General features: G+C 52.4%; 1 protein-coding gene across 1 annotated transcript in view; it reads right to left on the bottom strand.

Moving 5' to 3' along the window:
- DYSF (dysferlin) overlaps positions 1 to 27,407 on the bottom strand; it is a 209,043-nt gene that overhangs the window by 100,322 nt on the left and 81,314 nt on the right. The window contains exons 18-30 of the mRNA XM_029938519.1: positions 20,658 to 20,699; positions 18,929 to 19,044; positions 18,297 to 18,410; positions 16,921 to 17,098; positions 16,248 to 16,372; positions 14,292 to 14,398; positions 9,235 to 9,427; positions 7,043 to 7,198; positions 3,262 to 3,393; positions 3,008 to 3,174; positions 1,590 to 1,704; positions 1,206 to 1,311; positions 784 to 926 (exon numbers count right to left, since the gene is read on the bottom strand). Of these exons, the coding sequence (XP_029794379.1) occupies positions 784 to 926; positions 1,206 to 1,311; positions 1,590 to 1,704; positions 3,008 to 3,174; positions 3,262 to 3,393; positions 7,043 to 7,198; positions 9,235 to 9,427; positions 14,292 to 14,398; positions 16,248 to 16,372; positions 16,921 to 17,098; positions 18,297 to 18,410; positions 18,929 to 19,044; positions 20,658 to 20,699 (1,694 nt within the window). The remainder of the gene's footprint in view (positions 1 to 783; positions 927 to 1,205; positions 1,312 to 1,589; positions 1,705 to 3,007; positions 3,175 to 3,261; positions 3,394 to 7,042; positions 7,199 to 9,234; positions 9,428 to 14,291; positions 14,399 to 16,247; positions 16,373 to 16,920; positions 17,099 to 18,296; positions 18,411 to 18,928; positions 19,045 to 20,657; positions 20,700 to 27,407) is intronic.

Here is a 27,407-nt window from a genome sequence, read left to right as displayed (position 1 = left end):
GCGTGTGTGCTGTGTGCACTAGCATGTACCCATGCTATGCCTCTGTCCTGTGGGTATCTGGGCATGCCTGCGGGCATGTGTGCTTGCACTGTGTACACAGCCTCTGGTAAATGCTGAGGGCACCCACCGAGGCCACTCTACCAGCCAGCACACTCACATGGTACATACGTCCCCACCTACCAGCTCCCAGCGGTCCCCTTCTCCAGGGAATTGCCCGTGCTGAAGGAAGCAAGCCCCCTGGGAGGATACAGGCCTCAGCCCACCCCCAGCAACGCCCAGCCGATGACATAGCTAAGAGGGTACAAACCCTAGACCCCTTGCCTCCAGGTGTGAATGATTTTCTGCCACTCCAAGGTGCACCCCTCCCCAAGCCATAGCTCAAACCAAAACTGACTTGGCCTAAGACCACATCTGCACTCCCAACACTCCCTAGAGCATTGCTTCAATAAACTACCTGCAGCCAAGCGCATGCCAGCCATGGCCAGAGTTGGGTATGTCTTTGTACCTTCCTGGTCTGTGTGCAATTCCAAATGCATCTCCTTGCATAGTCATGGGCATCTGGGTGTTCTGTCTGTGAGCATCTGGACACACATGGTAAGATCTGTGTGCGCACTGTGCATGTACTTGGTGTGATCTGTGAGAATCTCGCGGGAGCTCATGTGCCTTATACGTGTCCCGAGCACACACGCATGTGTCTGTGCACGCAGGTGTGCTCCTCTGCCCAGCTGGCCTCCCCCCACCCACCCAGGGCTTCATCCCCACCCACCGCCCTACTGCGCTCACCCTCTTCAGTGCCTCCATCTGGCTGAGGTCCCTCCTGCGCAGGCGTACCCAGCGTCGCCGACGGTGCGTGTAGTACATCTTCTCAGCAGGAACCCAGTGCTTTGGCTTCCGATCCGGGGGGATGGGGATACTGTACTCCCAGCCTGGGGGAAGGGCACCTGTCAGTCATTGCCCGGCCATTCCCCATCTCTCCAGAGGCTCTCTCTCCCTCCGGGGCACACTCACAGGCTCACGAATGACCACTGACTCTTAATTTATAGCTACAAGTATGGGCTGATCTGAGAAGTCCCCTGGATGAAATAGCCCATTGAAGGCTAGTGCCACAGGGCAAAAGACCCTGCACTCAGCTGTTCCACCAGCACACCCCTTGAACTTGCTGGGGTGGGTCTCACCGGGCCCCACGGGCCCCACGTGCTGCCCACCTTGCTCGTCAACAGCCCGATTGAGGTCCGTGGACCACTCTTCATCTTCCCACTTCCAGCCCAGGGGGCACTCAATGTCATCCTTGGGAAGCACCTTCTCCCCATTCTAGGAAAGGCAAGTGTGAGAAGAGACAGGTGTTATCAGGGAAGCAAAAAAGATGCAACATGACAAAATACATCCATGAAGCCCCAGGTGCCGCTCAAGATCAGTCCAACCCCCACCAGTTCTCACACTGCTTCTCTAGAAACCAGATCATGAAGTGGGAGGGACTCAGGAACAGGGGAGGAAATGCCCATCTCCCCTGAGCTGCAGGCTCCTCCTGAGCCCAAACGTCCAGGACCCCAGGAAAGCAAATCCCACTGGCCATTCGAGCACCCACTTACCACATCAGTGTAGTTGTCGCTCATGTAGATCCACTGGCCTCCAGGAAGCCGGGTCTGGTTCTCAAACACCTCCTCCACAAAACTCAGGTGGCCCGCGTCAGTGTCATGGAGCAGGCTGAAGGAGAGGAGGGATCAGAACCTCCCCACCCACCCAACCCCTCCAGCAGAGGACCTGAAGGCCTCAGCCAAGCTTCCTGCATCAGCCTCACCCCACCAACAACAAGAGGGTAAAGAGAAGAGGGAAAGGAGGGGCAGAGGGTCAAAGGGAGAGAGCAAAAGGGACACAGGGACACCTAGAGACACTCACAGACAGAAGAATATGGCACCACCCCAGATAAAGAAAAAGACGTTGAAAAGAGAAAGAGGGCTGAAGACAGCAACACTCTGGTGGGTAATTGAAGCTCCATAGATAGTTGTTGAAATGGAAAATGCCATCAAGCTGTATGCTTAAGATTTGCATGCTTGGGGCACGTGGGTGGCTCAGTTAAGTGACTGGCTTCAGCTCAGGTCATGAACTCACAGTTCGTGGGTTCGGGCCCTGCATCGGGCTCTGTGCTGACAACTCAGAGCCTAGAGCCTGCTTCAGATTCTGTTATCTCCCTCTCTCTCTCTGACCCTCCCCTGCTCATGCTGTCTCTGTCTCTCAAAAATAAATAATTTTAAAATTTTTTTAATTTAAAAAATTATAAAAAAAGATTTGCATGCTTGAGATAATATATGTTAAACTTCAATTTTTAAAAAGTAAAAAAAAAAATCCAGTTGTTGAATGTCAATCAAACAGGAAAAGAGAGAGGAAAAAGAGATAAGGGACAGTGATGCAGGTATACAGCCTTGTTCTGAGAGGCACTTGAGAGACAAAGGAGGGGCTTCAGGCACAGGAAAGGTTGACACGGAGAAGAAGAAACAGGCTGTGGCCTCTTGGAGAAGAAGGTTGCAACCAACAGATGCAAATTCAAATGGAAGCCAACTTTAGTTTAATAATAAAGGACTTTCTTGGGGCACCTGGGTGGCTCCGTCAGTTAAGTCTCAGACCTCAGCTCAGGTCATGATCTCACAATTTGTGAGTTTAAGCCCCACATAGGGCTCTGTGCTGACAGTTCAGAACCTGGAGCCTGCTTTGGAGTCTGTGTCTCCCTCCCTGTTCCTTCCCCGGCGCTCGCTCGCGCTCTCTCTCTCAAAAATAAATAAACATCAAAATAAAATAATAATAACGTAAATAATAAAGGACTTTCCAGTTGGTAGAGCCCTTCCAGAAAAGAACAGCGCCTAGCCAGCCCCTGGCCCTGGAAGGGTTCAAGTGAAGCCCCATGACCAGCATAGGGACAACAGGAACAGGTAGAGCAATTCATAGGACTGTAGCCTTTCAGAGAAAGGACCAGGGCAGAGGGGGTCTCCCAGCCTCCCTGCCCATGACTCACGTCTTCTCGGGACACACGAACCAGTCTCCAGCCCAGGTCCAGCCAGCTGAGGGGCGGAAGCTATCTTTGGGTAGCTTGATCTTTCCCGTGACATCAGAAAACTTGGGGTAGGTGAGGCCTGTTGTGCCCCAGTTCCCAACCAGGGCCAGTTTGGTCTGGTTCTCATACTGGAGAGCAAGCAATACGGAGAAGTGAGTGGGGATCAGCACAGCTTGGGAAATGGGGGACAGGCAGGGCAGGCCAGCCACACTCACGGTTTCAGCAAAGACGGACAGCTTTCCCTCAGCAAATTGGTTGAACTCCTTCTCATCCACAGAAAGCCCAAACCAGAGCTTCACCCGTATCTGCACAGGCATCCGGGCTCCGGGCACCCCCTCCATTGGATACTAGGTACCAGAGAAGGACAGAAACCCATGATTCCCTTTAGGATCAGGATGTCCCAACTGAGACAGGGGCAGACAGTGGATGTATCAGCCTGACACACCCTAGATATGTGTCCTATTGGAAGACTTACTAGAATTTCACAGAAAGGGAATATAAATTATTTTAATTTTTTAAGGTCTATTTTTGAGAGAGAGACAGAGCAAGAGCCAGGCAAGGGGCAGAGAGGAGGGAAGACAGAGAATCCAAAGCAGGCTCCAGGCTCTGAGCTGTCAGCACAGAGCCCAACACAGGACTCCAACCCACAGATCGAGAGATCATGACCTGAGCCAAGGTCAGACGCTCAACCAACTGAGCCACCCAGGCGCCCTGGGAATATATAATTAAGAAGGCTTCTCCCCACCCACCAAGATTCCTCCTCTCCTAAGAAGACTACATCATCCACACCTGCGCTCTCTGCTAAGATGAGCCACGCCTAGACTAAGGTACCCCATTCTCCCCTCCCACCACATCCCATTTCTGTTTCTTCTAGAATAACACTGTCCAGTGGAACATAGAACATTTCTGTTGCAATGAAAATGGTTTATATCCGCATGGTCCAATCTGGTAGCACCAGCCCCTTGTGGTGACTGAACACTTGAAACGTAGCTGGCGTGACTGAGGAACTAAGTTTTTAGTTTTATTTCATTTTAATTAACTTAAATGTAAATAACCTCATGGCCACCATATTGGATGGTGCAGTTATAGCTCTGAAGGAGATAACAATGATCCAGGTCTGGAAGAGGAAGAGGTTAAAGCTTCCTCCTGAATTTTCAGTTTGTTGGAGGCGGGGGTTGTGTTTGGTTCGTCTTGTCTTGGCTTGCTGTCAGCTGCTAGCTATCATCTGATAGCCCTATCCTTTCAAGCGCTTATCAGCATGTTCACCACTAGTCACTGGTCCTCAATTGCTCGTTACCCTGAAACTTTCAGAAGCTCTGCCAAAATGGAATAACCACAACAACCCAACATAAAACATTTATTCTCCACAATTACTTCAATGTTTGATTGAAATCAATGGTCAGATATGGCCTGAGGGGCAGACGTTCTCACTCTTGGAACAGCACCCTGCCTCTTATAGGAAGGAGCACATTAAGTACCTAGGTTTTATGAGCAGGAGCCTGGAGGGGTGCCTCCTCCTCTGCAATGGTGGGGTGGGGGCTGAATGAGAGGAGAAGGAGGTTTTGATGGGTTCAGAAGAGGAAAGGAAGACTGAGGTAAGAGGTCCCCAATAGGCAGAGGAGGCCTAGACCCCAGAAGGGAGAGCCCAGGCCAGGTAAGGGGACCAGAAAGGGACGCAGGACATGCCAAGACAATGATGCTCTCACCCTTCACCCGGCCTCCCTGCTTTTGGTTCATCCGCGGTAAAGCCTAGAGGAGGCCCTGACCCCACATGTCACCCCCTGGAAACCTCCCATGACTGCTGGTTTCAGCTGTCCCCTCTCTGGGGTGGTTAGTGGCCTTTTCCCTCCAAACCACGAGCCCCAGGGAGATGGCAGGAATGCCTGACCCTCCCTTTCCCCTCTCCCCCCAGTCTCTCCCCTGCCCTCCCCCAGACGGGGCCAGCCTGCTGGACCCAAAATAGCAACAGCAAATAAAGAAATGTCTAGTTTGGGGCTCCTCTCCCTCTCTACTGGTGCTCATTTTTTCCAACTTTGGTTTAAGTTAAGAAACACCAATGTTTTCTTGGTCTCTGCTTGCTGCCAACATTTTTGCAGAGCTTGCTCAGGAGCTACTGGCGGGGCTCATAAACTCAGTGGGGAAGACTTCGAGAAACAATTCTATATCTTTTTTTTCCTTTCTTTCTTTCCTTTTTTTTTTTTCTTTTGCTTGGAATCGGGGGAAATTTTTCAGTTTGTGCTTCTCGAAGGCTGAAGGGCTGAGAGGTCAGGACCTGAAGTTCATCCTGTTCAAGTGCATCCCCACCTGCACTCTAGCCTGACAGCCTTTCCTGGCTAACCCCACTCCGACGCGGCAGCTCCTTGACTTCCTTTCCCTTCTGCCCTGCGAGGCGAGGAGCTGGCTTAGCAGGGAGCAAAAGCAGGACGCTAGCAGGTTAGGATAGCGTGGGCACATGCCCCAGGTGGCATGTATGCAGGTGAGGGGGCAGCCCACTGCCTGACACCTCCCCACTCTCTCTCTGAGCAAAGCCAGCCTCCCCAGTGACCCCAAGTCCAGGTATCTGCTCACCCCTGCCTCTATGTCAGCCTCCAGTCATGCTGGTGGAGCCTCCTCTCCCCAGGGAGCAAGGGAGCACCATGGGGGGAAAAAGGGGAAAAGAGCAGAGAGAAACTGACACTCACTGGTCACCTCGTTCCAGCAAGATCCATGACCTGCGTCACCTAATTCAATCCTGGAAACCTGGGAAGTGGGCAAGCTCATGCTCATTTAACAGGTCAGAAGACCACCAACTGTTTAGAGAGGTTAGGTAACATAGGATTCCAGCCAACCCTGTAACCTGTCCACACACACGGTGCCGTTGAAACCTGTCCTCTGTACCCAGCTAAGGGGACGGCAACAAGAGTGACTGGCCAACATGTGACTAGGTTGAACAATAGCCACTGAGAAGTTTGAGGCTAAGGCTAACCAACAAGGACTTTTCTGGGAGATGAGAGGCAGGTGCTGGTCCTAGTGTGGATGGAATGAGGGGTGAGAGAGGGAAGGCTGAGAGCAAGGGGCTGGAGCGGATGGGTGAGGCTGGGAAGAAGGCCAGATGGCTTATAATGCCTACAGAACCATCTGGAGTGAGCAGTGAGTGGCAAGTGGCAGGCCTGCCTTCCAGGGCCACTCCTTCTGGAGTAGGACAGCCTCAGTGACAGCCCTTCTAACAGGGACTGTCCTCTCAGACCTGGGCAATCACAGCACAGGAAAGGATTCCCCCGAATTGTGTCCTGGCCACCAGGCCCCAGTATACCCCAAGCAAAGCAGCCTTGGCTCTCTGCTCCCACATTAAACAGGAGATGGAGAGTCTCAGGCACCTGCTCACATCCAGTTATCCAGCCCAAGGCCGGCCAGTCAAAAAGATGGACAGGGAGCAAGGATGAGGGTTAGAAGAGGAGAAAGCGGAGGAGAGGTACAGGCAGGATGACATGAAAGGCACTAGGTTACAAGCCCCCAGCTCCCTGAGTGGCCAGAGACTTAGGCAGCCCAAACAGCAGCCTTCCCACAGGGAAGAACTTGAATCTCAGCATGATCCCAGCTGCAGTCAAAGCACTCAGACAGGCCATGGAGGGCTGTACCAAGGCTCTTATAGGCTGGGATGGGGGTCTGAGAGCTGAACCCATCTACCAGAGACCTGGCTGGGGAGACTGAGAACAGCCTCAGGAGTCAGCCCCTCCCAGACAGCCAGGGAGCAGAGGGGCACAGACCCTGCCTCATTCATTCCCAGCGCCCCCGGATTCCAGCTCTCACCTGCCAACTTTCTAGACCAGGTATGTGGGGTCTAGGGATTTAGCAGGAGAGAGAGAAGGGAAATGATTTTTCACAAAGCCCTCAGCCCCTTCTGAGAGTCAAGCCTAAAGCTTCTCAATTAGATGGAAAACAAGAGGGGACACAGAACGAGAAGGGGACAACCTGGGAGAAAATACGATCACAACTTGATAAAAAAAAAGAACCCACTTTCAGAAATATCGTCTGCAGCTTCCCACAATTCTTGCCGCAGTAGTTGGCGCCCCGCCGGGAGAAGAGGACCTCGTGGGCAGGCACCCGCTGGTACGCCACTCGCTTGTCTCCCTGCAGCATCCAGATGATGATGTCCGGCAGGCTGTTCTGGGGCTGGGGAGAGGACGGCAGTCAGGGTGGGAAAGGCCCACGCCCTGCAGCCCACCATGAGGCACCCACGCCTCTCCTCCCAGCTCCCAGCTCTCCCCACCGTCCACCCTCGAGAGTCCTCTTGACCTCCCAGGGCTGGCTGGGCACCTCTGGCTTCAGTGGCTACAAGCCCCCAAGGACAGGGCATGAGGCTGCCTCTGCTCACATCAGGAGCCTGCCAAAAATTCACTGAGCTGAGTCCACATTTTCTGCAAAGAGATACTCCTGCCTGGAGCCCTGAGCTTATGTTCTTAGATCTCCCTCCCCTGGGTAGATAGATGCTGCTTGGTGGGGGCAGAGATTGGAGGATTTGATCTGACCTGAGAAAGGACATCACACTTAAGATGCTACCCTTTGTCCTCACCCCTGAGAGTAGCAGCGAATCCATCAATATGCCCCTTCCCAAAGGACATTCCCACCTTCCTCTCTCTAATAGCAGGGCTTGTGGGGTCTGGTCCTTTTCTGGACCTACTTACCTTGGACTCTGAAAATGGTGACTGGCTCAGAACAAAACTGCAAGGCCCTGAGCCCCTTGGAGCCACTATGAGTTAGAACTGTAGGGCATAGCCCATCTGCTTCCAAGGTTGGTGAGCAAAATGTGCTCAGTGAGGTGGCACTGGGTCACTAACCAGGGCCATCACTGACAGCTGATGTTCCTGGAGCCTCACTGGACATTTCCCATCTGCACTACTCCCTGCAGAGGGACAGGCAGCCCCATTTGCCAGGGGAGGAAATGCAAGCTCAAGGAGGGTAGGAGCCATCCAGGTTCCTCTGACTCCAAACAGAGGTTCCTAACCACTCTCCCAATGTGGTAACCACACAGCAGCTGCTGCAGCTGCTCCTGGGAACTTGCTAGAAATGCAAATTCTCAGGCTCCACGCCAGACATGCAGGATCAGACAGGGTTTGCAACCTGTTTTAACAAGCCCTTCTGGGGATTCTGATGTACATTTAAATTTGAGAAAAACTCTCTCTGGGTTCCCTTGCAGTCAATAGCACACACTTGACCTTAACCCTTCCCAGTCATATCACAGTTTGTGCTGAGAGTTCCAGGGTCAATCTGGGCCAAGATGATGGAAGGCAGCCTTTGTCAGATTGGTCCGTGGCCCCTGCGTGGGGTCATGGCCTGTGGCCGGGCAATACAGTGTTCCCCCAGGTAGCTGGCCACATGCTCAGGGACAAGTACAAGGCTCACTCTCAAGGACCGACTTTTTGGGATGCCTTCTGAGCAGCCTCCTACCTGCTGGACTCCCCTCTTCCCTTCCACAGCTCACCTTTCCCGAAGTCCCTCTCACGCCCTGCCCTTTGCCACATTCTTTCTTCATCATCCCCACCCCCCTCCATAGGGGGGACTACACACCTCTGGTCGGAATGGGCAACAGCTAGTGTGCCCAAGACATATGAGCAGAACTTTGTCTTTGTTCTGGACAAATCTGGAGAATGCTGGCTTGCCCTGGGAACTGGGTGGGTACATCTGACCCGGGGTGAGGACAGAGGTGGTATGCAGGTGAGGACAAACTGTGGCCACTACCTCCTGATTCAATATAACCAAGTTCAGAGTTACTGTAAAGCAGCCTCTTCAGCCCTGGAGCTCGGAGGCACTGGGGAGAACAGGAAAGGCAGGGCCACCAGAGAGGCAGGTTCGAGGCCAGGTGCAGACAGGTGCTAGCTGGCAGGTCCCCAGGGAAGCAGGCCCCAGCACTGAACTAGAGCCAGGCATCCTGGTCTCAGCTCTGCCTCTGACATACTTGGGTAACATTTACTGAGCACATTTGGGTGACACTTACTGAGCACATTTGGGGGCACCTATGAACAGTACTACACCCATAATACCCAGGATCTCCTCCTGCTGCAAATGGGGACACTGAGGATCAGAAACTTTGAGTCACCTGTCCAAGCTCACCCAGCCATAGCTGGATCATGCCCCAGACAAGTCCCCATGTCCCTCCCAGTTCTGATGTTCTCCGGGAGGAAGGGAGACACCCTCCAGGGCTTGACTACCTCCTCCGCCAGGGCCCGGAGACGCAGCAGCCAGTCTTCCGCCTGCTCCAGGGCAGCAGGGAGCTCACTGCGGCCAAGTTTCAGTGCCAGGGCCACCTCAGTGATCTGGCCTAGGTGACGTCTGCGCAGCCTGTACAGGTACTGGTCCAGGTGTGTGGCAGAGGGTGTCTCTTGGATGTCGCCTAGGGGCTGGCTGTGAGGAACAGACAGAGGAGATGAACCTGGCAGTCGGCCAGGACCAAGTACACATGCTGTACACACACAAGCACACAGTCCCCCCCCCCCCCAAAACAGCCCCCACACCCTCCACCTGCGTGTTGGGAACTCTGTGTGCCCTAGGTGCCTTCTCCAGCCTGACCCACATGGACAGTCATCTCCATGGGACCTGCTCCACCCTCACCTCCTCCAGGAAGCCTTCCCTCGCTACACTGGTCTGTGTGCCTCCTGCTCTGAAGTCCCTCAGCCCTTTATTCTGGAGCTACGTGTTTGGAACTCAGCAGCTCTTTTGCATGTGTATCCCCTCTGCCCAAATGACTCCAAGCCCTCTGAGGGCCCAGCAGGTCCCTCCGTGCCCTGCATCCTCCCAGAGCAGAAGCTGGAGTGCTAAGTTGCCCTTGGCTGAAATGAATCCATTCTGTTGTATGCACACTTTCTTCAGGAAGGAAATTTATGGACCCCCGACAGGCCACTGCAGACAGACACTGTGAGGAGGCCGGCAGCCAGCAATACAGATGTGTCGACCTGGGGCGCCCCATGTCACCCCTCCCAGAAGCCTTTGGAGAGGAGGTGCGAGGTACATACAGCCCCAGAAATACAACCCTAGGTCCCAAGTGGGGGTTGGGTTTAAACTCAATCCTATTTGGAGGCAAGAACTCTGACTCTCCCCATCCCTCTGGGCTCCCTAGAAGTCTTTCTTCACATGGCCCTTCCTCACCAACGTAGCCTCCAGGGGCGGGTCCATACACACACAAGGGTCATGCAGGGAGGGTGGGATGGGGGCATCTGCGCTCTCCCTCACCAGGCAGGAGCCCGCTGGATTAGCCTTGCCTGGGGTTGCGGGGGCTGCTCCACCCCTGCCCCACCCCCACCGAGCCCTTGACTCCCAAGCAGGACATCAGTCAAACCCGCTCCACCAGTCCTGCCCCCACCACTTGCAGCCCCCCCCCCACACTCCCCTCCCCGCAGTGTCTCGACTCCGGCTCCCGGCTGATTTATTTTTCTGCCAATTTCCCCGAGCTATGCAGAACCAATTACCGCCGGAGCGCAGCGGCACCGCCGCCGCCAGATACACCACTCTGGCAGGCCCTCGGCGCACTACATTTTTCCTGTTATTTTTTTTAATTGAATTTTTAGGGTGGGGGGAGCAGTACGCAAACTCCATCTCGGGGAAACTTAAGCCCCGGGGCCTGTCTCAGGTCACGTACTGCACACCCTGTAGTAATATAATATTTACTGCCCCGAGGGTGCCGCGGATGGGGCTGCCCCAGGCCAGGAGAGGGGCGGCCTCCATCCCCAGCCCACTCGATCGGGGTGGAGGGGCATGCCAGGTGGGTAAAGGGGGGCCTGGGCCAGAGTCCTGGGCTGGGGCCTGCCTGGGAAGGAGGCCTGAGTGGGCCTGACAGTGGGGGCAGGCAGATCTGGAGCTGGATATGGAGAGCTGAGCCAACCAGGCTGATTTATGCTCCCAGCCTAGGTCGGGAGCTGGGAGGGACTGCTATACAGACCACCAAAGGGAGATTTTCATGGAGGCCACCAGTCCGGCCAAGACTCCCCCAGAAACAGCCAGGACCCATGACTGCCACCAATAAGATGTCTTGGCCCTTTCCCACCCCAGGAAAGCCCACAGCAGGGGGTACCGAAAGAAGGTGAGACTGGAAAATGGAGCTCGGATGCTATTGTGCCGCCAGCCCCAAACAGGGGCTGTTGCCCTGCCAAACCTGGATGACTCGGAAATGGTGGGCAGGCCCGGGGCAGGGCTCCGCGAAGGCTGAGAGCAGAGCTGGATGCTCAAAGTCGCTGTCGCCCCCTGCACTGAATGGGTGTTCTTATCAAGAATAGCCATATGGAAAGGGACAGTGTCCAGCATGAAAGATGAGCTAGTCCAAGAGTCATTCATTCCATTCCTCATGAGCTGGTCCTGACCGTGGGGGCTGGGTTTGGAGACCCTCACCTGCCTGGAGGGAGCACCCTGAACAGAGACCCAACAGGCTAGATCCCCACTGAGCAGCCGCAGAGGCAGAAGTACTTCCTGATGGACGCTCGTCAGGCCAAGAAGGGCCAGACGGCATTCTGGCCGAAGGAACAGCCTGTGCACAAGACAGAGGCCCTGGGGCAGGAAGGAGCACATGTGGGGCAGTGAGAGGCTCCAAAGTGCCAGAGGGTAGGACTTCTGGGGTCCATGAGGCAGAGAGGAAGGGGGACAGACAGGCCCCTCCACCAGGATGAGAGCTGGGACTTTTCCTGAAGGCAGAATGGGCCACCGAGGGCTGAAGCCAAGGTGGCATGGCACAGTTTTAGGAAGACTCCTGAGGATGAACTGGCTGTGCTGGCGGAACACCCAGGCAGAGGTGTGTAGCAGGCCGACGGGTCCGCGGGTCTAAGGACCGAGGAGAAGACTGGCCTGGAAGAACAGAAGGGGCACCACCGGCAGGCGCAGACGGGCTACCAGGGAAAAGGCGGACGCCGATTTCGGAGGCGGGACAGGACTGGCTGAAGCTGGTGGTCAGCTCTGGTGCACTGGTTTGAGGCTCCAACGATGTCAGCACGGAGCCAGGGGTCGAGGCAGCCATCTTGCTGCTGTCTCAGAGCTACTGGTGGCCTCGAGTGGTGCCTGAAGGCATTGGTCCTGATGCTTAGTATTCCTCCCTGGAGAGCCATCTGTGCAGTCCAAGAAGCTGGGAACCTTCCCCCCATCTCCTTCCCTGGGACTAATGCCTTCGGGGGGGGCCCAGGCAACTTCTGTTCCCAGGAGGGGGACTCAGAGAGGACCAGGCTTCGGCAGAAATGTGAGACCAGAGTCCTGAGGGGGCAATGAGGGCAGCCCAGGACTCTGGTCCCACCCGTCTCCGATGTTTCAGGCACCTGAGACCTCCCAAGGTCCACACGACCATGAGTCAGGAGCAGTGCTGCGGGTAGAGCCCAGGGCCCTGCCCGCCCTCCACGCCTGGGCTGTCAGGCTCTGAGCCGACCGCGCCCCATGTGCCCCTCCAGCCTCACTCTGTCCTCCAACCTCCAGACCACAGATGTCCTCAGGTACCTCCCACCCAACACGGCCAGTCCTACGCTCCTTGTCTTCTAAAGCTGCTCATCTCCCACTGATCCCCTCTGAGAATAGTCCTATGTCTACCTAGCTGCTCTGGCCAGAGCTAGGGGATTATTCTGGACCTTCCTTGAGGCCCCACATCCAATCAGGCCCAGCCACTTACCAGAGGTGTGAATCCTAGCACAGAAAGGGGTCATTACGAGGCTGTTGTCATTAGATGCCTCCTAAGGAGTCCACACTGCCCTGTGCCTCTCTCAGCCCCCATCCCTCCCCATGTCCTGGCTTGGGTGATACCTTCATCCAATGTCCACTTACCATCCAACCAACCCCATGGCTCACACTACAGTCAAGGTGTGCCTCTGAACCACAAGGACCCCTGTGGCCCCAACCAAAGCCTCCCAGAGCCGAGCTCACCTTGGCGGACCCCTGAGGCCTATCTGTCCCATTTGGGCTTCATCTTCCCCTGCCAACCCAGAGAGGAAGCAGGCATTTCAGGCTTCCACACCCTTGCATGGACAGTTCCCTCTCCAAAGGCTGGCTCCCACTCCTCCTTCGGAGTTCACATCAGAGGCATCCCGTACTCCAGAAACCTTCCCTAAATTCAACTTGAGCTTGATGCACCTGCTCTGAACTCTTACGGCACCTGCCTCTAACTCCCCAACATACTCTGCTTCATTTGCTCACTTTTGCATCTGTCACCTCGGGAGGGCTGAAGCTGCAGCCTCATCAGTAGGCTTTCAGTGTCTGGCACGGAGCCCACCAGGCTTCAGAAAGGTTTGGGGAACACGTGAATGATCTGCCTGGAATTCCACCACTGTGGGGCAGGGGAGTTTCTTTGGGGTAATGTTTTGTTTGATAAAGATGCACTGCAGGATACAGAAAATGAGTAGGCATTGTGCCACGGTTACCAATTTCTGAGTATGAAGGCACTTTTCGGCCATTCAGCATGAAGGAGGATGATAAGATTGAGAGAAGCATAGAATACAGTTTCATACATTTATACTTAATGCCACAGACAACAGAAAAACAACCGTGTATCATTAAGCCCATTTAACAGCTTAGAAAACTGAGGCCCAGAGAAATGAAGCAGCCCAAAGCCACAATGCTGGTTAAAGGGACAAGAAGCTAGGTCTTCTGACATTTTTTCTTAATCATAATTATAGCTACCATTTATTAAATACTTCCTGAAAGACCAATCATTTTGCTTACATGCTATTATAAGCAATTTTTCTTAATATGCAGTTGAAGATCAGGAAACCGAGGCTCAGAACAGGTGGGTGGTGAGCTCCAAATCACCCAGCAGTGGAGGGGAGGCTGAGATGCTTCCCTTTCTGCTGGGCCTCTGATCACCCCCACTTTCCATCACCCCCAGAGCCTTCTTTCCCTGAAGTTGACAATCAGCCGTATCAATAGAAGGTTCAATAGAAAGCAGGGTCCCCGACGTGGCCTTGAGGAGGAGGGGCGCTGTCACCCCCACCAGCCAGCTCCTCCTGGAGATTCCATCAGGGAACTAGGAGGTCGGGGATCAGAGACACAATGGTCCCCATTCAGGTGAGCCGGGCCGCCCCAGGCCCGCAGCTGCCGCTGCTGCAGGGAGATTTATGACCTGCTCTAAATGTCACCTTTTCAACTCCCCGCGCTGGCTCCACCACCTTTGGACTCAGCACGGGCTGGACTGCTGGCCAAACGTGGCTGGGGAGACATGCCGCCACTCACTGCCACACACGAACACTCCTAGGGCGAGGGCCTGGCCGAGCCAGAAGGGAAGGGTGTGTGGGTGCCAGGCACCCCCTACCTGCAGTCTGAGATGAGCTCATCCATCAGCTGAGCCAACAGGGAGCCCATGTCCTCACTGCTGCACTGCGCCTTCAGGGCCAGGTGGACTCGCTCCAGGCCAGCTTCCTGCGGAACAGGCAGGCAAGCGTTGGGACCATCACTTAGGGCAGAAGGTACACACCAGACCCCCAACACCCAGGCCCCATTACCAATGTCTGAATCCATCACCCGGAGCCGAAGGAGAGAACAGGTAGAGGAGAGAAGGCAGAGCCCAGACCCAACAAACCGGACTCTGTCTTGCCTCAAGAACCTTCCGGGGCTCCCCACACCAAACAGATCCAAATTCCCAAGCCTGGGACCCCAACCGCAGGCCTGATCGTGGGACTTGAGTGCCGTGCACACGCTGCCACAGGACTCCGCGCATTCCGCTCCTCACGGGACCCCCTCGAGCCAGTCTGACATTTCACAGGTGAAGGCCTGCTGAGCCCACACCAGTCCCCACTGGAAGGGTGCATCTCTTCCCGATCCTTCCTTCAGGAACACTCACACAACCTCCAAGAGCAGGGAGTTCCCTCTCCAGACTCACAGCCCCGTCCCTTCCAGGCCACACCCGTCTCCTCCTGGGGTTCCTCTGCAGCTATTTCCAAGGGCCTCGGCCCAAGCAGGGAGGCAGAGAGCTCTCACCGAATAACTGTCAGGTCCAGGGCTTACCCCTCAGTCTTCTCAAGTCCCCTCCCCACCTGTCAGCCTTCCTGGGCACATGCCATTCTGAGGACAGGCCTCAGGAAAGACACCCAGTCTGGGCCCTCAGGGAGCATCCTGTGGGAGAACGGCTGACCCCCAAGTAGTCTGGACCCACAAAACACGGACACCACGCCCTCCGGAACCTGGGTGCTGGCTGGTCTCCTCCTTCCCCAAGAGCTGCCAGTCTCAGGAAGGTCGGCCACCATGCCTTCACCATGCCTTCACGTAGGCCTGTATCCCCTCCTTGCCCCTCCAAGACCTCCACCCCTCCACCTCTCCGCCACCCTTCTCACTGTGCTCACCTCCATACCCACAGACGTGCCCAAGCCTCTGCAACCCCCTCCCCGCACCCCGCTGCTCCCAGCCTGCTCCAGCAGCGTGACCGCCCCTGCCTCCCTGAGGTTCCCTTGGGCCACACCTTCTGGATGAGCCTCCGTGTAAGCACACAAACAGCCTGAAGCCACCACCACGATCACCAGCTGCACGCCCTTGGCCTCTACACCTGTGTCCGCTTTGTTGTCCTCCACTCTCTGGCCAAATGCCAGGCCCTCTGCTCTCAGCATCCACAGGGAAGCCTCCCAGAGGGCCCCTTGGTCACCTCCAAAGCAGGGTTCACCATCTGACCTCGTACCCTCTGCTTCTCCTTGCCTTTCCAAGTCCTCAGCCACCAAGTCCTTCTAGCCCAAGTCCTGCAGCTGTGTTCCTGAGGTTCCTCCTGCCGGGTGCCTCATCACTGCTCCTGGACCACCGCAACGGCAGCCTAACAGGGCTCCCGCCTCCCATCCCCTCATGGCCTCTGCGATGCCCTCCCAGTGCTCCTTGGCCCTCTCCCTCCTCTAAGCCCCCATCCTTCCCTGTGGTTCTCCTGGAGGGTCACCTGCACTTCAGTTTGGAAGCTCTGTATGAGAGGTGTGGGGTGAACCTGTGCTTGCCTTCTCTGAACTGCCTCCTGAAGGCGTTCTTGCTCAAGTCTACTAGGGCGGCAAGCCTCCGGCACAACCCCCTGAGTGTGGTAAGAGTCAAAGGCAGCTGGTGAATGAATGGATGGATGGGTGCAAGGCTCCATCCTGCTGCTCCAGCTTGGTTCCACTCAGTTCCTTCTCTGCACTGTCTCCTACCTCAGCCTGGGCTCCCCAGATCCCTCTCACTCCCTCTCCCTGGTCCGAAGGCCCCCTGCGGGGGCAAGGGGCATGCACGAGGTGTGCACAGGTGTGAGATAACTTCTACTCACCAGGCGGTCGGCGATCCTGAGCAGCTGGTTCTGAGCCTCGACCCTGTGGCTGATGTCCTCCCAGTAGGATGACAGCACCACCACGGGCTTCACGTTGCCCCAGGGCAAGTAGTAGTAGTGGCACCCTGGAAGAATGCAAAGGGCCTGGTACTGAGCCAGGAGCACAGGGGTGGGGGGGAGGGACCAAGGGTGGGGCAGATTCAGGCACCTGCTCCTTTCTCCCAAGAACTCCCTTGGACATGCATATGCCCCAGGGTCCAAACAAGGTGCCTGAGCTCCCTTCGTGTGTGGAACAAACAGCAACTGCTCTCATTAGGGCTCTTTAGCTCATCCAAACAGAGGGGTTGTTAGGAGGACCCTGGAAACCCACACTCTCCAAAATCTCTTCGCCAAGCCAGCATGAAATCAACTATTGCCCTAGGTCAGGATCAGTGCTGATCACAGCCAGTTTCAGGAGCACTACCTGTGGCCCTGGCAGCAGGGACCCATCTGGAGGTGAGCAGGGAGTGGGGGATAGCACAGGGGGACAGGGCAGGGGGTCACCCCAAATAGGTTTGCCTGGGTCAGGGCCTTTGGGTGGGCCTCCGGCAGCTTTCCGTGAGAAGCAGGATCGAGGGTTCAGCCCCTGCTCTGTGGTCTGGGTCCCAGCCAGGCGCACAGCCTCTGGCCTCACCGTCAAAGACCGCCCGGCTGTACTGCGTGGTGGACGCCAGCGGCAGGCAGGTAGTGTCGAACTTGTTACCGTAGTTCCCGATGCTGACCTCAAACTGGATGGCATCATCAACATCCTGGAGCATGGAGGCCGAGTAGAAGGCAGCAAAGAGGGAATACTTGCGCCTCCGGAGGTACTTCTGGGAACAGAAAGGGCAGCCGAAGGGTCATGAGGAGCAGGAAGGAAGACACTGGGGTGGGGAGGGGTCACGTGTCTGGCAGGCCCTGGCCGTGACTGGCGCCCAGTAAATCCTGGCTGGACAGATGGGTGGTGAATGGTCCAGCTAAGCACAGTGCCCAGATTTGGTTACTAACGGAGCAAACTCATTCCAGGCCTGTGTGTTTGGCCACGTTCCTCTAATAAGGTCTGATCCTCCAAGGTCATGCTGCTTCTTAATCCAAACCGGCAGCAGTGGCACCACCACCCTGGGGGTGCCTGGTCTCCTCCATCTGCCACTCAAAAGGGGCCAAGGGCCCACAACCACCATGCCTCTGCGCAGAGCTCCCAGCCCACGACCCTCAGGGTCTCCACCACACCGTCCAGCTCTGCGTTATACACCAGCTGCCATGTGTTTGGGATGAATGTCCCCTGGGGGCATCAGGCACAGGGCTGAGGACATGGCAGGCACTCGATCACACATCCCAAGATGTCTTTGCAATCCCCTTTATGGAAGGCAGAGAGAAGATGGTTACACAACTGGGTTTGTTAATAATGTAAATAGAGGGGCGCCTGAGTGGCACAGTTGGTTGAGAATCCGACTCTTGATTTCTGCTCAGGTCATGATCTCAGGGTTCGTGAGACTGAGCTCTGCATGAGGCTCTGCGCTGTCATACAGAAGATCAGCGCTTTCTGACTAGGGTCTGAAAGCTTAAACCACCATGCAGACCCCATACAGCTGCCTGCTAGACACAAGGCTCAGCTCTACCGCTTGCTGCTCTGATATGTTTGAACCTCAGTTTCTTCATCTGTAAAATGGATGAACCTGACAGGTGCTAGGAGGCCTCAATGACATCAAATGTCACTAGCATAGTGTTTGACATATGGTGAGTGATTAATAAGCGTTAACTGTCTTTACCTTATTGTTATAAAACAGACCTCTCATTTTGCATCAAGCTCTAGCCTTCTAAAATATTTTCATTTATTTTCTTTGAGCCTCTGAACATCCCTCAGGAAGGTAGGGTAGCTGTGGGGTTGTTCCCATTTCACAGCTTAGGCACGGAGGCCCAGAGGGCTGAGGGGACAGACTGTGGGTATAGCCAAGCCCTCCACCAGGACAAGAGAAGCCAGCCCCCTTGGGTCGCCACCTCCTTCGTTCCTTCCAGAGCCACACCCCTCACCTCCACCCGAAGGATGTCATCCGCAGGGAGGTCCTCCACCTTTTGCTCGCTGTGCTCCACCAGCTTGGTCTCCAGGGAGAGCAGAACCCGACCTCGGTAGGCCACGCCTTCCCCCTAAGAGGGGAGGTTGGGTCATCAGAAGCATGGCAGCAGGGTGGGTGGAAGGGAAGAGAGAGAGAAAAGGGGCCTGATCTGGTCCTGGCTCATCTCCCAGACGACCAGAGCTATCCCCAACCCTCTGCAGATAAGGAAATGGTGACCCAGAGAGTACAGGGAACATGACAAGCCACCCAGATGGTCAGTACCAGAGTCCAACCCAGCCAGAGAATGGATGAGACCTGAGACAGATAAGGCCTGGGTCCTTCGGGGGAGCCAGGAAGAAGGTGCCGGGGGTGGGGGGGAGGGGAGGAGGATGAGGCTGGCCCTGAAGGAAAAGCAAAAGGAAGGGGAGTAAGAAGGAAATAGGAGCCAAGAGGGGCCACGTAGAAGGAGGGTTCTCTGAGGAGACGCTGTCTGGCCCTGGGCTCCCTCAGGCTCTTGGACTCCAGACTGGAGCAGACACTGCCCAGTTTGGAAGAGCCCCACACGCAGGCCTGGGGATGTGGGTTTGGGGGGGGTGTCAGCCGGCTCACCTTGCCCGTGTTCAGTTCTGCGTAGGGGTCCGGGAAGCCAGTGAACTCCCTGGGGCTGCCATAGAGGTTGACATAGCAGGGCCCGAAGGTGGGGAGGAAGCCTAGATGGTCATCCACTGGGAGACAGGGGTGGGGGTCAAAAGGGCCGGCCCAGGGTGGCTTTCTAGTGCTCAGCCCTGCCAACCTCAGGCCCGAGCCCATCCTTGGCCCTCAGCTCCCTGAACATGCAGAGGATGCAGCCCCCGTAAGTGCGTAAAGAACCGTGACACTGACCATTGTCTCCCAGGGGCCCTTTAACCCTCACCACTATGATGAGACGTGGAGATTTTTAACACTTTTATTATCTTGTTTCACAGATGAGGAAACTGAGGTTCACAGATGCAAAGGAACACGTCACTACAAAGTGGCATAGCCCAAATGGTCTAACCTCAAAGCCCATGCACTCAGCCAGCATGCAAAGTTGAGGCCTGGGGGCTCCACTGCCCTGCCCGTCTCGGGCCACATCCCAGCCTGCACCCCCACTCCGTCTTCCACAGGAGTTCAGGGATGCACAAAGAAGGCCCCAGAGTCTGGTGACCAGAGAAGCCATCACCCAGGGAGCCAGGGTGGGCACCTAGCTAGATGTCCCAATGCATAGGGCACTCCCCCATGTGTCCCCCATACCCACCACGTCGTTATGAAGTCGAGACAGATCACCTAACAGCCCTGACTCTGCCCTCTCTCTCCCTCCTTGCATTGTACAAAGAACCAGCCCTCAGCAGAACAGGTTGGAGGACAGTGTGAAGGGGAAGCCCACCAGGGATGAGGGGAATCTTTTCTCTACATCACTGTCTCCTCGGAGGCTCTCTGTTGTTACGTCATGATTTTCCAGCCAACGGTCAAGTTTCCCAGGACAGGATGTCAGTGGATAATACTCTGGGAACCCGAAGAAGCCAAGGTATCTCTTCCAGAGGAAGGGAGGAGGGGCTGTTTCCAAAATGCCCCCAATGGGAAGGGCGCCCACGAGCAGGAGCCATCTGGGATCCAATCCTTATGAGCAAGGATGGGGCAAGGTAGGTATCGAACAAATGGAAAATAAATGGCCTCAGCAAGGAAATGCTTGGGCCAGACTTAAGGACAGCAGGAGCTGTGGACCCCAAGTCCCACCAAGTGCCAAGACCCTGGGGGAAAGAGAAGTGGGCAGGGACAGGGCTAGAGCACAGGAGCATACCTCCCCAAAGAGCCGGCTGCCATGCGCCTGTCACCACTCTCCCTCCAGTCCCCAGCACACACAGGACTCTGGCATCTGGGACAGAGGTGGAGGCCCAGGCGAAGGAAACTAACGTGAGCTTTACTAATTATGTGTGCCAATCATCTCCATTGCAATTTACCCTGTAAACTCCAACTTCAAGAGTTTTCGACTTGCCCTGGCCTCCTCCTGGTCCCCAAGATGCCTTGCCCAGCGCCCAGCCCCACCCGCCCCCTGCCTGTGAGAATGGACTCATTTGAGCCTGAGCTGGAGCCTAGCAGATTCTGGAAGGGGTTGCATGGGGAACTGTCTTTAAAGCATTCCAAGCGATTTTCATATTCAACCACAGTACAGAAGTAACAGCCAAAGGTAAGCTCAGAGACCATGGTGGTGTACCTCAGTCCCATCTCAAGCAAATCGGGTCCCCAGCAACTAGCACCCTCTCCCCTCCAGCTAAAAACCCACAGCCCACCCCCTGGCCACCCCCAGGAAAGCACATACGGTCCATGGCTGGAGAAGGCTTGACCACACCTGCAGGCTCCTCTGAAGTGCAAAGAAATGGAAAAGGGGTTAGGATGGACATGACTAGGAGGACTGGTTACATGAACAGGCATGTGGATGGAGAGTCGGCAGAGAGACAGATGGAAGGACAGCTCTTGTGTGGGAAATAGATGTGGCCCAAGGCCCCACTCCCCTCCAGCTGTGGATTTATCACAAATTAAGTCATTACTGCACCACCACCACAGTCCCCAGCAGCAAGATGACTCCCCAGGTCCCTCCCCACCGGTGTCTGCCTACCTGTGTCTGCGTGTTCTGTTTGCCAATTGAAAATGGGACCCGAAATTTGACTCAATACATTCAAGTAACAACACAGAAAAGAAATTGTGCTTTTTTTCCCCTGTAATATAGCCAAACAAGTGAGGGAAACAAAGCACAGACACAAAGAAAGGTGGGCGAAACATGAAAGGCAGTGAGGCATACCCAGCACTCCACCCAACAGGCAGGTTAACACTTGGGACCAAGGTCCCTGAGCAATGGCATTTCAAGGTACGACACCTCCATCTAGTGGCCATTTTCAGTATTGCCGGCAAGCACACCATGTTGCATTTTTACAACAGCAGGCACTGGGATCTGGCTTCTGGCACCTGCCACTTCAAGTGAAGCACAGTGATAGACTCTGTCCATCAGCTGGAGGTTCTCCACCCTGGGATATACCCCTACACTCTGGTAAGGGATGTCCAGAAATGAGAGAAGCAAGGAAGGAGATGCTCTAGCACCCTTCTGGGCTCTTAGAATCTGTCCCTCACTTCTAAGGTAGATATAAGATGCCCCCAAGGGAGTGGGCACCCTTAAGTCTCCTTCCATGGTCCTCTCTGACTTCAGCCTCTTCCTGCACTCTGACTCTCCCTGTTTTCTCCTCCAACTAGCTAAGTGTAACCAGGTCTAGGGGCATGACCAAGCCTGTGGATATGGTTGGTGAAATCTTTGATTATTTTCATTTGTTGGTCATCTTCACCTATTTGTCTCCTCCCAAAAATATATCTGTAACTATTTTCCCGTAGCTTCATGACTGTAGTTAAGAGCCAAGAGTTGAGCAAAATATCATGAAGGAAGATGAATAGGGACACAGAGAGAAAGAGTAAAGGCAAGAGAGAAAGGGAACCTGGAAGTTCAGATACAAGGACAAGGCTGACCCATTGGTGCAGAAGGCAGCAGGGGGCAAGGGCCACCTGCAGGGGCCAAGGCCCTGGGACCCAGCCCAGCAGCTCTCTGCAGCCGGGCCTCAGCTAGGAATCCCGGCTGGCAGAAGTCAGGGCTGCCAGAAACCATAACTCATGGCCATGTTCATATCCACAGGAATAGGTTTTCATCCGTGGGGAAGCCAGGCCTCTGGCCATAGGGGAGCTGTTAGCAGCAGGGCGAGGACCCACATGGGTACAGCTGCAGCCCTGAGGAGAGCCATGGCCGGGGCCCACCGGAAGGAAGCGGATTCCATTTAAGCTCCTTCCAAATGATTACAAACAGACCCGGCCAGTTATCTCAGTCTAATGAGGCCAAGGTCAGAGTTCCGACCGCCATGTGCTTCTGGCAGAGGCAAACTCCACTTCACATCCACAGACTGACTCTGAATCCTGGCTGTAAACTGGTGTCCCCCTTACCCCACCAGCCATCTGACTAACACATTCCTCTGGTGTCCAGGAGGACCAAGCGGTGGCTGCCGAGAAGCCTATTTCCCAACGGTACCTTTCATTAATTCCTTCATCTCTTTATTCATTCGTTTGTCCATTCAACAAACCTAATCAGACACAGCACTAGGCACCTAGTAAGACATGACCCTGCTGACAACTTAGACCAACAATTCTTGATTTGGGGGCAGAATCATAGGTCTCCAGGTTCTCTCCTCTGTGTCCTAAAGTCAAGGGCAGAGTGACAAGTGAAGCTACCTAAGACAAGGCCTCTATTTAGTCCTCATCACCCTTCTGCCAAAATGCAAGTATTTTGCTATGTTTTCCCTAAGCCCAGGGAACCGTGGCTGAAGAAGCCCCAAAACACAGATGAATACTCCCAGTCCTGTGGCCTGCGCCACCCGGCCCAACTCCTTCACCTGAGGGAGGCCAGAGAACCCCAAAAACAGGCCCTCCCGGCCTGGGGAGCCACACATCACAGCCCTGCAGACGGTGCCCTGGGACACCCATGTCTGCTCCTGGAGAAGCCGAGGCCATTACCTGCCACCAGCCCTGTCGGCTCCTTCTCTCGGCAATCTCCCACGTCCACAGTTTGGCTGCCTGACACCAGCCCGTGCCAGACCAGGGGAGAAGCCGAGGACTGCTGGGAAATCATCATTTATGCTCCGAAGACCAAAGGGGGAAAAATAAAATAAAATAATAAAAACAAAAAACTCTATGTATTTCTTAGCTGTGGAAAAAACCGTAGGACATAAGTGCCATCGACGTAGTATGATTTTCGTATATATAAAATTATAAAAGAATCCGTGTCAGTTCCATTGGCCTCGTGTGCCTATTACCTTTTGAAATAACTGCAGCTTCTAAAAAAAAAAAAAAGAAAAAAAGAAAAGAAAAAACTGCAGCTTCTAAGGAAATCACTCCTTTTCAGAAAACAAAATTTTTACTAAATGCTTTGGAGCACAGGGTCCAAGTAATACTTAAGTGTGCCCAGGCAAACTTGTGGGCAGCTGTGCTTAAGAGGCTAGTGTTAGGTCCTGTCCTCACTGGAAATAAAAGCAAAAACATGAAAACAAAAACTCCTGGTTGTACCAAATAATCTGGTGAACCATGTGGTGGAGGAATATAGAGAAACAATGTGTTTTTACAGTTTGGTTTAGTGGGGGTTTTGAGAAGTGAGAAAATAGAGTCAAGCACTGCCCCGATGTGCTAGAACCCCCTAATGGGAAGAAAGAATACAAACAGCTGAAAGGAAAATTGGAGGGACGCGTTCTGTGGTGGCCTCAGGACAAATGGGAGAAGCTGGGTGGGGAGCAAGGCAAATACCAACTTTCAGGGTCTCAGAGACGCACCTCTGATGGAAGGGACCTTAGAGCAATCATGAAGAACAGTTCCATTTTGAGCAGTAAGTTAAACTTTTGTATTGTTTCAGAGATCAAGCTATTTAATAACACATTTAAAACTGGTTAGCTTGTTGCAAGAAGAGTCTCATTTATTCCCAAAACAGTCTGTGGGACAGGATGAACCCACCTCAGAATACCCCTCAGAACCATGCAGTGTTGCCCATGACCTGAGCGCCATCTAGTGGCCAAGTAAACATCTTTCTCACATTCTCTTTAAAACCTTCATGACCCTGAAAAAGATCAAGGCCAACATCACCAACAGAAATGAAGACTGATGAGGGGAGAGGGATCTAAACTCTCCCTCGGGCAGCTGATGGCAGGCACAGCTGCAGCCTCATGAAATAGCAGCTGTCAGGAAACAGTCAGAAGGGCATTTTGTGCTTCTATGAGGGTCTGCCCCTGGATTCTAAGGCGGAAGACAGCACCAATCAGCAAACTGGAGAAGATTCCTTCCATACCAGGAGTTTGGATCTACAAGGGGTCCAGAATGCCTTCCCTCCCACCCCTCCCTCATGATGTACTGACCCCACCTCAAATCCTTCTACCTGCACATCCAAAATAGCCATTCTCAGAAATTATCTGAACAGCACCTGCATCCTGGATGACTATTCCCACAGTTCGTGGGGGGAGGGGACTGGAGCAGGAGGGGCCCTGACAGCAGTGCCTTGTGGATGGTAGTTTTTGTGTATTCCACCAATTAAAAGTACCAACGATGAAGTCAGAATGACAGAGAGCAGTTAGATATATAAGCTGCCTGAGGACACCTGGAATTTCACTGCACAATCCTTTACTTTCAGGTGTGTGTTTGAATTTTCTATAATTAAAAGGTGGAGGGTTGGTTTTTTTTTAATGTTTCAGAGAATGTAGAAGAAAGGATTGATTGCTCAACTTCAAGAGCACTAGGTGGAATCTTCGAGAAAGCGGACACATTAACCTGTGCTCCAGGTAAAGATTTGTCAAGGTGAATAGACAGAAAACAAGGTACCCTGTCCGTAGAAAGACACCATAAACGACCAGGCCTTGCCAGAGAGTGAGTAAAGGAGAAAGGAGGAGTCACAGAGTGCTAACCAAAGTAGAGACGCAGCCTCTGTAAGATTCCAGAGAGCATTCACCTGAAGGCCTCCGGAAACGATTTGGAATTCTCAACAGAGTGCAGGAAGACATAGGTGTTATGGAACAAAGCAAAACTTCTGGGAGAGAACCGACAAAAACGAAAATGAAAAATATAAAAGGAATGACAGAGGGGAATGGAAGCAGGACAAGAAACTCAAAATGCAGTGACCAATTTTAAACCACGTGGAAAGCAGTAAGGAGAACTGGTACGGGGGAAAAGATCAGATTAATGATGCAGAAAGCCAATAATAATGATACTACACAGCAAACGTTACTTTACTTTAGGCTTTCAGGCGTACCAGACACTCTAAGAATGTTACATTTATAATCTCACTGGATCTTTACAACAGCCTTATGAGGCCTGGCGAGAGAGAGGAAAAGTGACTCACTCAGCTACAAAGAAGCAGAATTGGGACTCAAGCTGCCTGGTTCAAGGTCCTGCTCTTATCACCTACCCCACCCTGCCTTCCGCTGCTCTTGTACTAACGTTAGAATAAATCCCCCTTCAATGCAGATTTAAGAATTCACCATGTCTCAGATAAAATTCAATGAAGAGTCCCGCACTTAGTTAGATCAAAGTAACTTAACTGTAAGAAGAAAAGATGCATTCCTACAAGCATAATCTCATTAGAAAAATCAAATCAGACTGCTCTCAGAAAGGGCATCTGAATACATTCAAAATGGGCTAAATATTTAAATATAAAAAAATAAAAATAGAGTTAAATATAACCGTGGGGTTTGCTGACGGCCTTCCCAAGCATGACATATGGGACAAAAACCCATATCATTTAGATAAGAGATTTTGAAAATAAGCACATGAAGTTAATTAGAAAGTTTTAAAAGGAACCAAGAATAGAATAAAGAAAAGAAAAGAATAAAAAGATGAGAGGTGACAAAATTTTAAGAGAAAAAATTAGAAAATAAAGAAAAAATATTAGAATTGATAAATAAAATCCCAAAGTTGAGTCTTTGAAACAAAGCTGGGAGTAAAGGCAACTTGTAACAAAGTTAACCAAGAAAAAAAAAAGAAAGAAAGAAGACTCAAACACATATCATTAGAAATAAGAAAATGGGAAACATCACAGATAGAATTGTTTATATTATAAAAGATTGCTCTACACAACACTATGTAAGTAAATTAGAAGAGCTCAGCATTGTGAACACATTTCTATGAAAAAAAAATTATCAAAATTGACTACAGTAAAAGTAACAAACTAAAAATAACAGTGATCACAGGAGAAACTGAAAAGTTTTTAAAGAGCTAGGACTATAATACCCATTCAAAAAGGGCACCTAGCCCATCTGGTTTTATGGGTGAATTCTTTCAAACCCTCAAAAGGCTATATTCTTATGCTATATAAACTGCTCCAGATGTTAGAAAAGACTTTAAATCTTTCCAATTAATTTTATAGAGCCAGAATAACCCGGATACCCAAATCTAAGAAATAACAAGCAGACATACCAATTAAAGATAATAGAAAATCAAGAAACAGGCCCAAGAACACATTTAAGAATTTGGTAGGGGATAAAGGTGGCATTTCAAAATATAGGGAAAAGATTATTATAGACAGCGTTAGTATTACCAAAAAACAACTATGAAAAAAGTAATGTTTGATCCTTGCCTTATTTGCTAAGGAAAAGTTAACAGATTTAGCTATATATGAATTTTAAATTCCTAGACATCAAATTCTATTACATGGTAAAATAAAGCAGACAAGAATTATTTACCACATATACAACAGGGGAAAAGAGTTATATGTATATATATAACTCTTACAAAACAGTGAGAAGAAAACAAACAGAAATACAGACCAAGACAATGAATAGGCAACTTATAATAGAATAAACAGTATATAAATAATATGTAAATATAAAATAATTATTAAAATATTTTTAAACTTGCATTCATCAACTTAACCACCTATTTATGAAATGATTAAGGCAACAATGAAATTAACCCATCAAATTAACAAAGTTCTTTTTTAACAGTATTTTACCCTATGTTGGTGAAGGTAGAACAAAATAAGCTTATGTGAGTAATTAGAGTGTACATTAGTTTTTTCGAAGGGCAATTTTGATATCTACAAATAGCTTTAAAATGTACAAATCCTGGGGCACCTGGGTGGCTCAGCTTGCATCCAACTCTTATTTTGGCTCAGGTCACAATCTCACAGTTCGTGGGACTGAGCCCTGCATCGGGCTCTGCACTGAGAGCATGTAGTCTGCTTGGGATTCTCTCTCTCTCTCTCTCTCTCTCTCTCTCTCTCTCTTTTTCTCTCTCTCCCTCTCCCTCTCCCTCTATCCCTCCCCTGCTCACGCTCTCTCTCTTTCTCAAATAATAAGCTTTTTAAAAAACGTAAAAATCTTTTGATACAGCAATTCCATTTCTAGGTATCCATACAAAAAAAATCATGAATTGTATAAAAGATTCTGCTACAAAAGTATTCAATATAAAATTAGTTGTTTATAATGTAGAAAAACTAGAAAACACCGGAATATTCCTCATTAACTAGTTAATGTGGATTAAGGTACACTCGCACAATGGAATATGT

This window comes from Suricata suricatta, chromosome 4, assembly GCF_006229205.1.
Source record: "Suricata suricatta isolate VVHF042 chromosome 4, meerkat_22Aug2017_6uvM2_HiC, whole genome shotgun sequence".
Taxonomy (NCBI): domain Eukaryota; kingdom Metazoa; phylum Chordata; class Mammalia; order Carnivora; family Herpestidae; genus Suricata; species Suricata suricatta.
The sequence above is the reverse complement of the archived record's forward strand: the minus strand, read 5'-3'. Positions and strand labels throughout refer to the sequence as shown.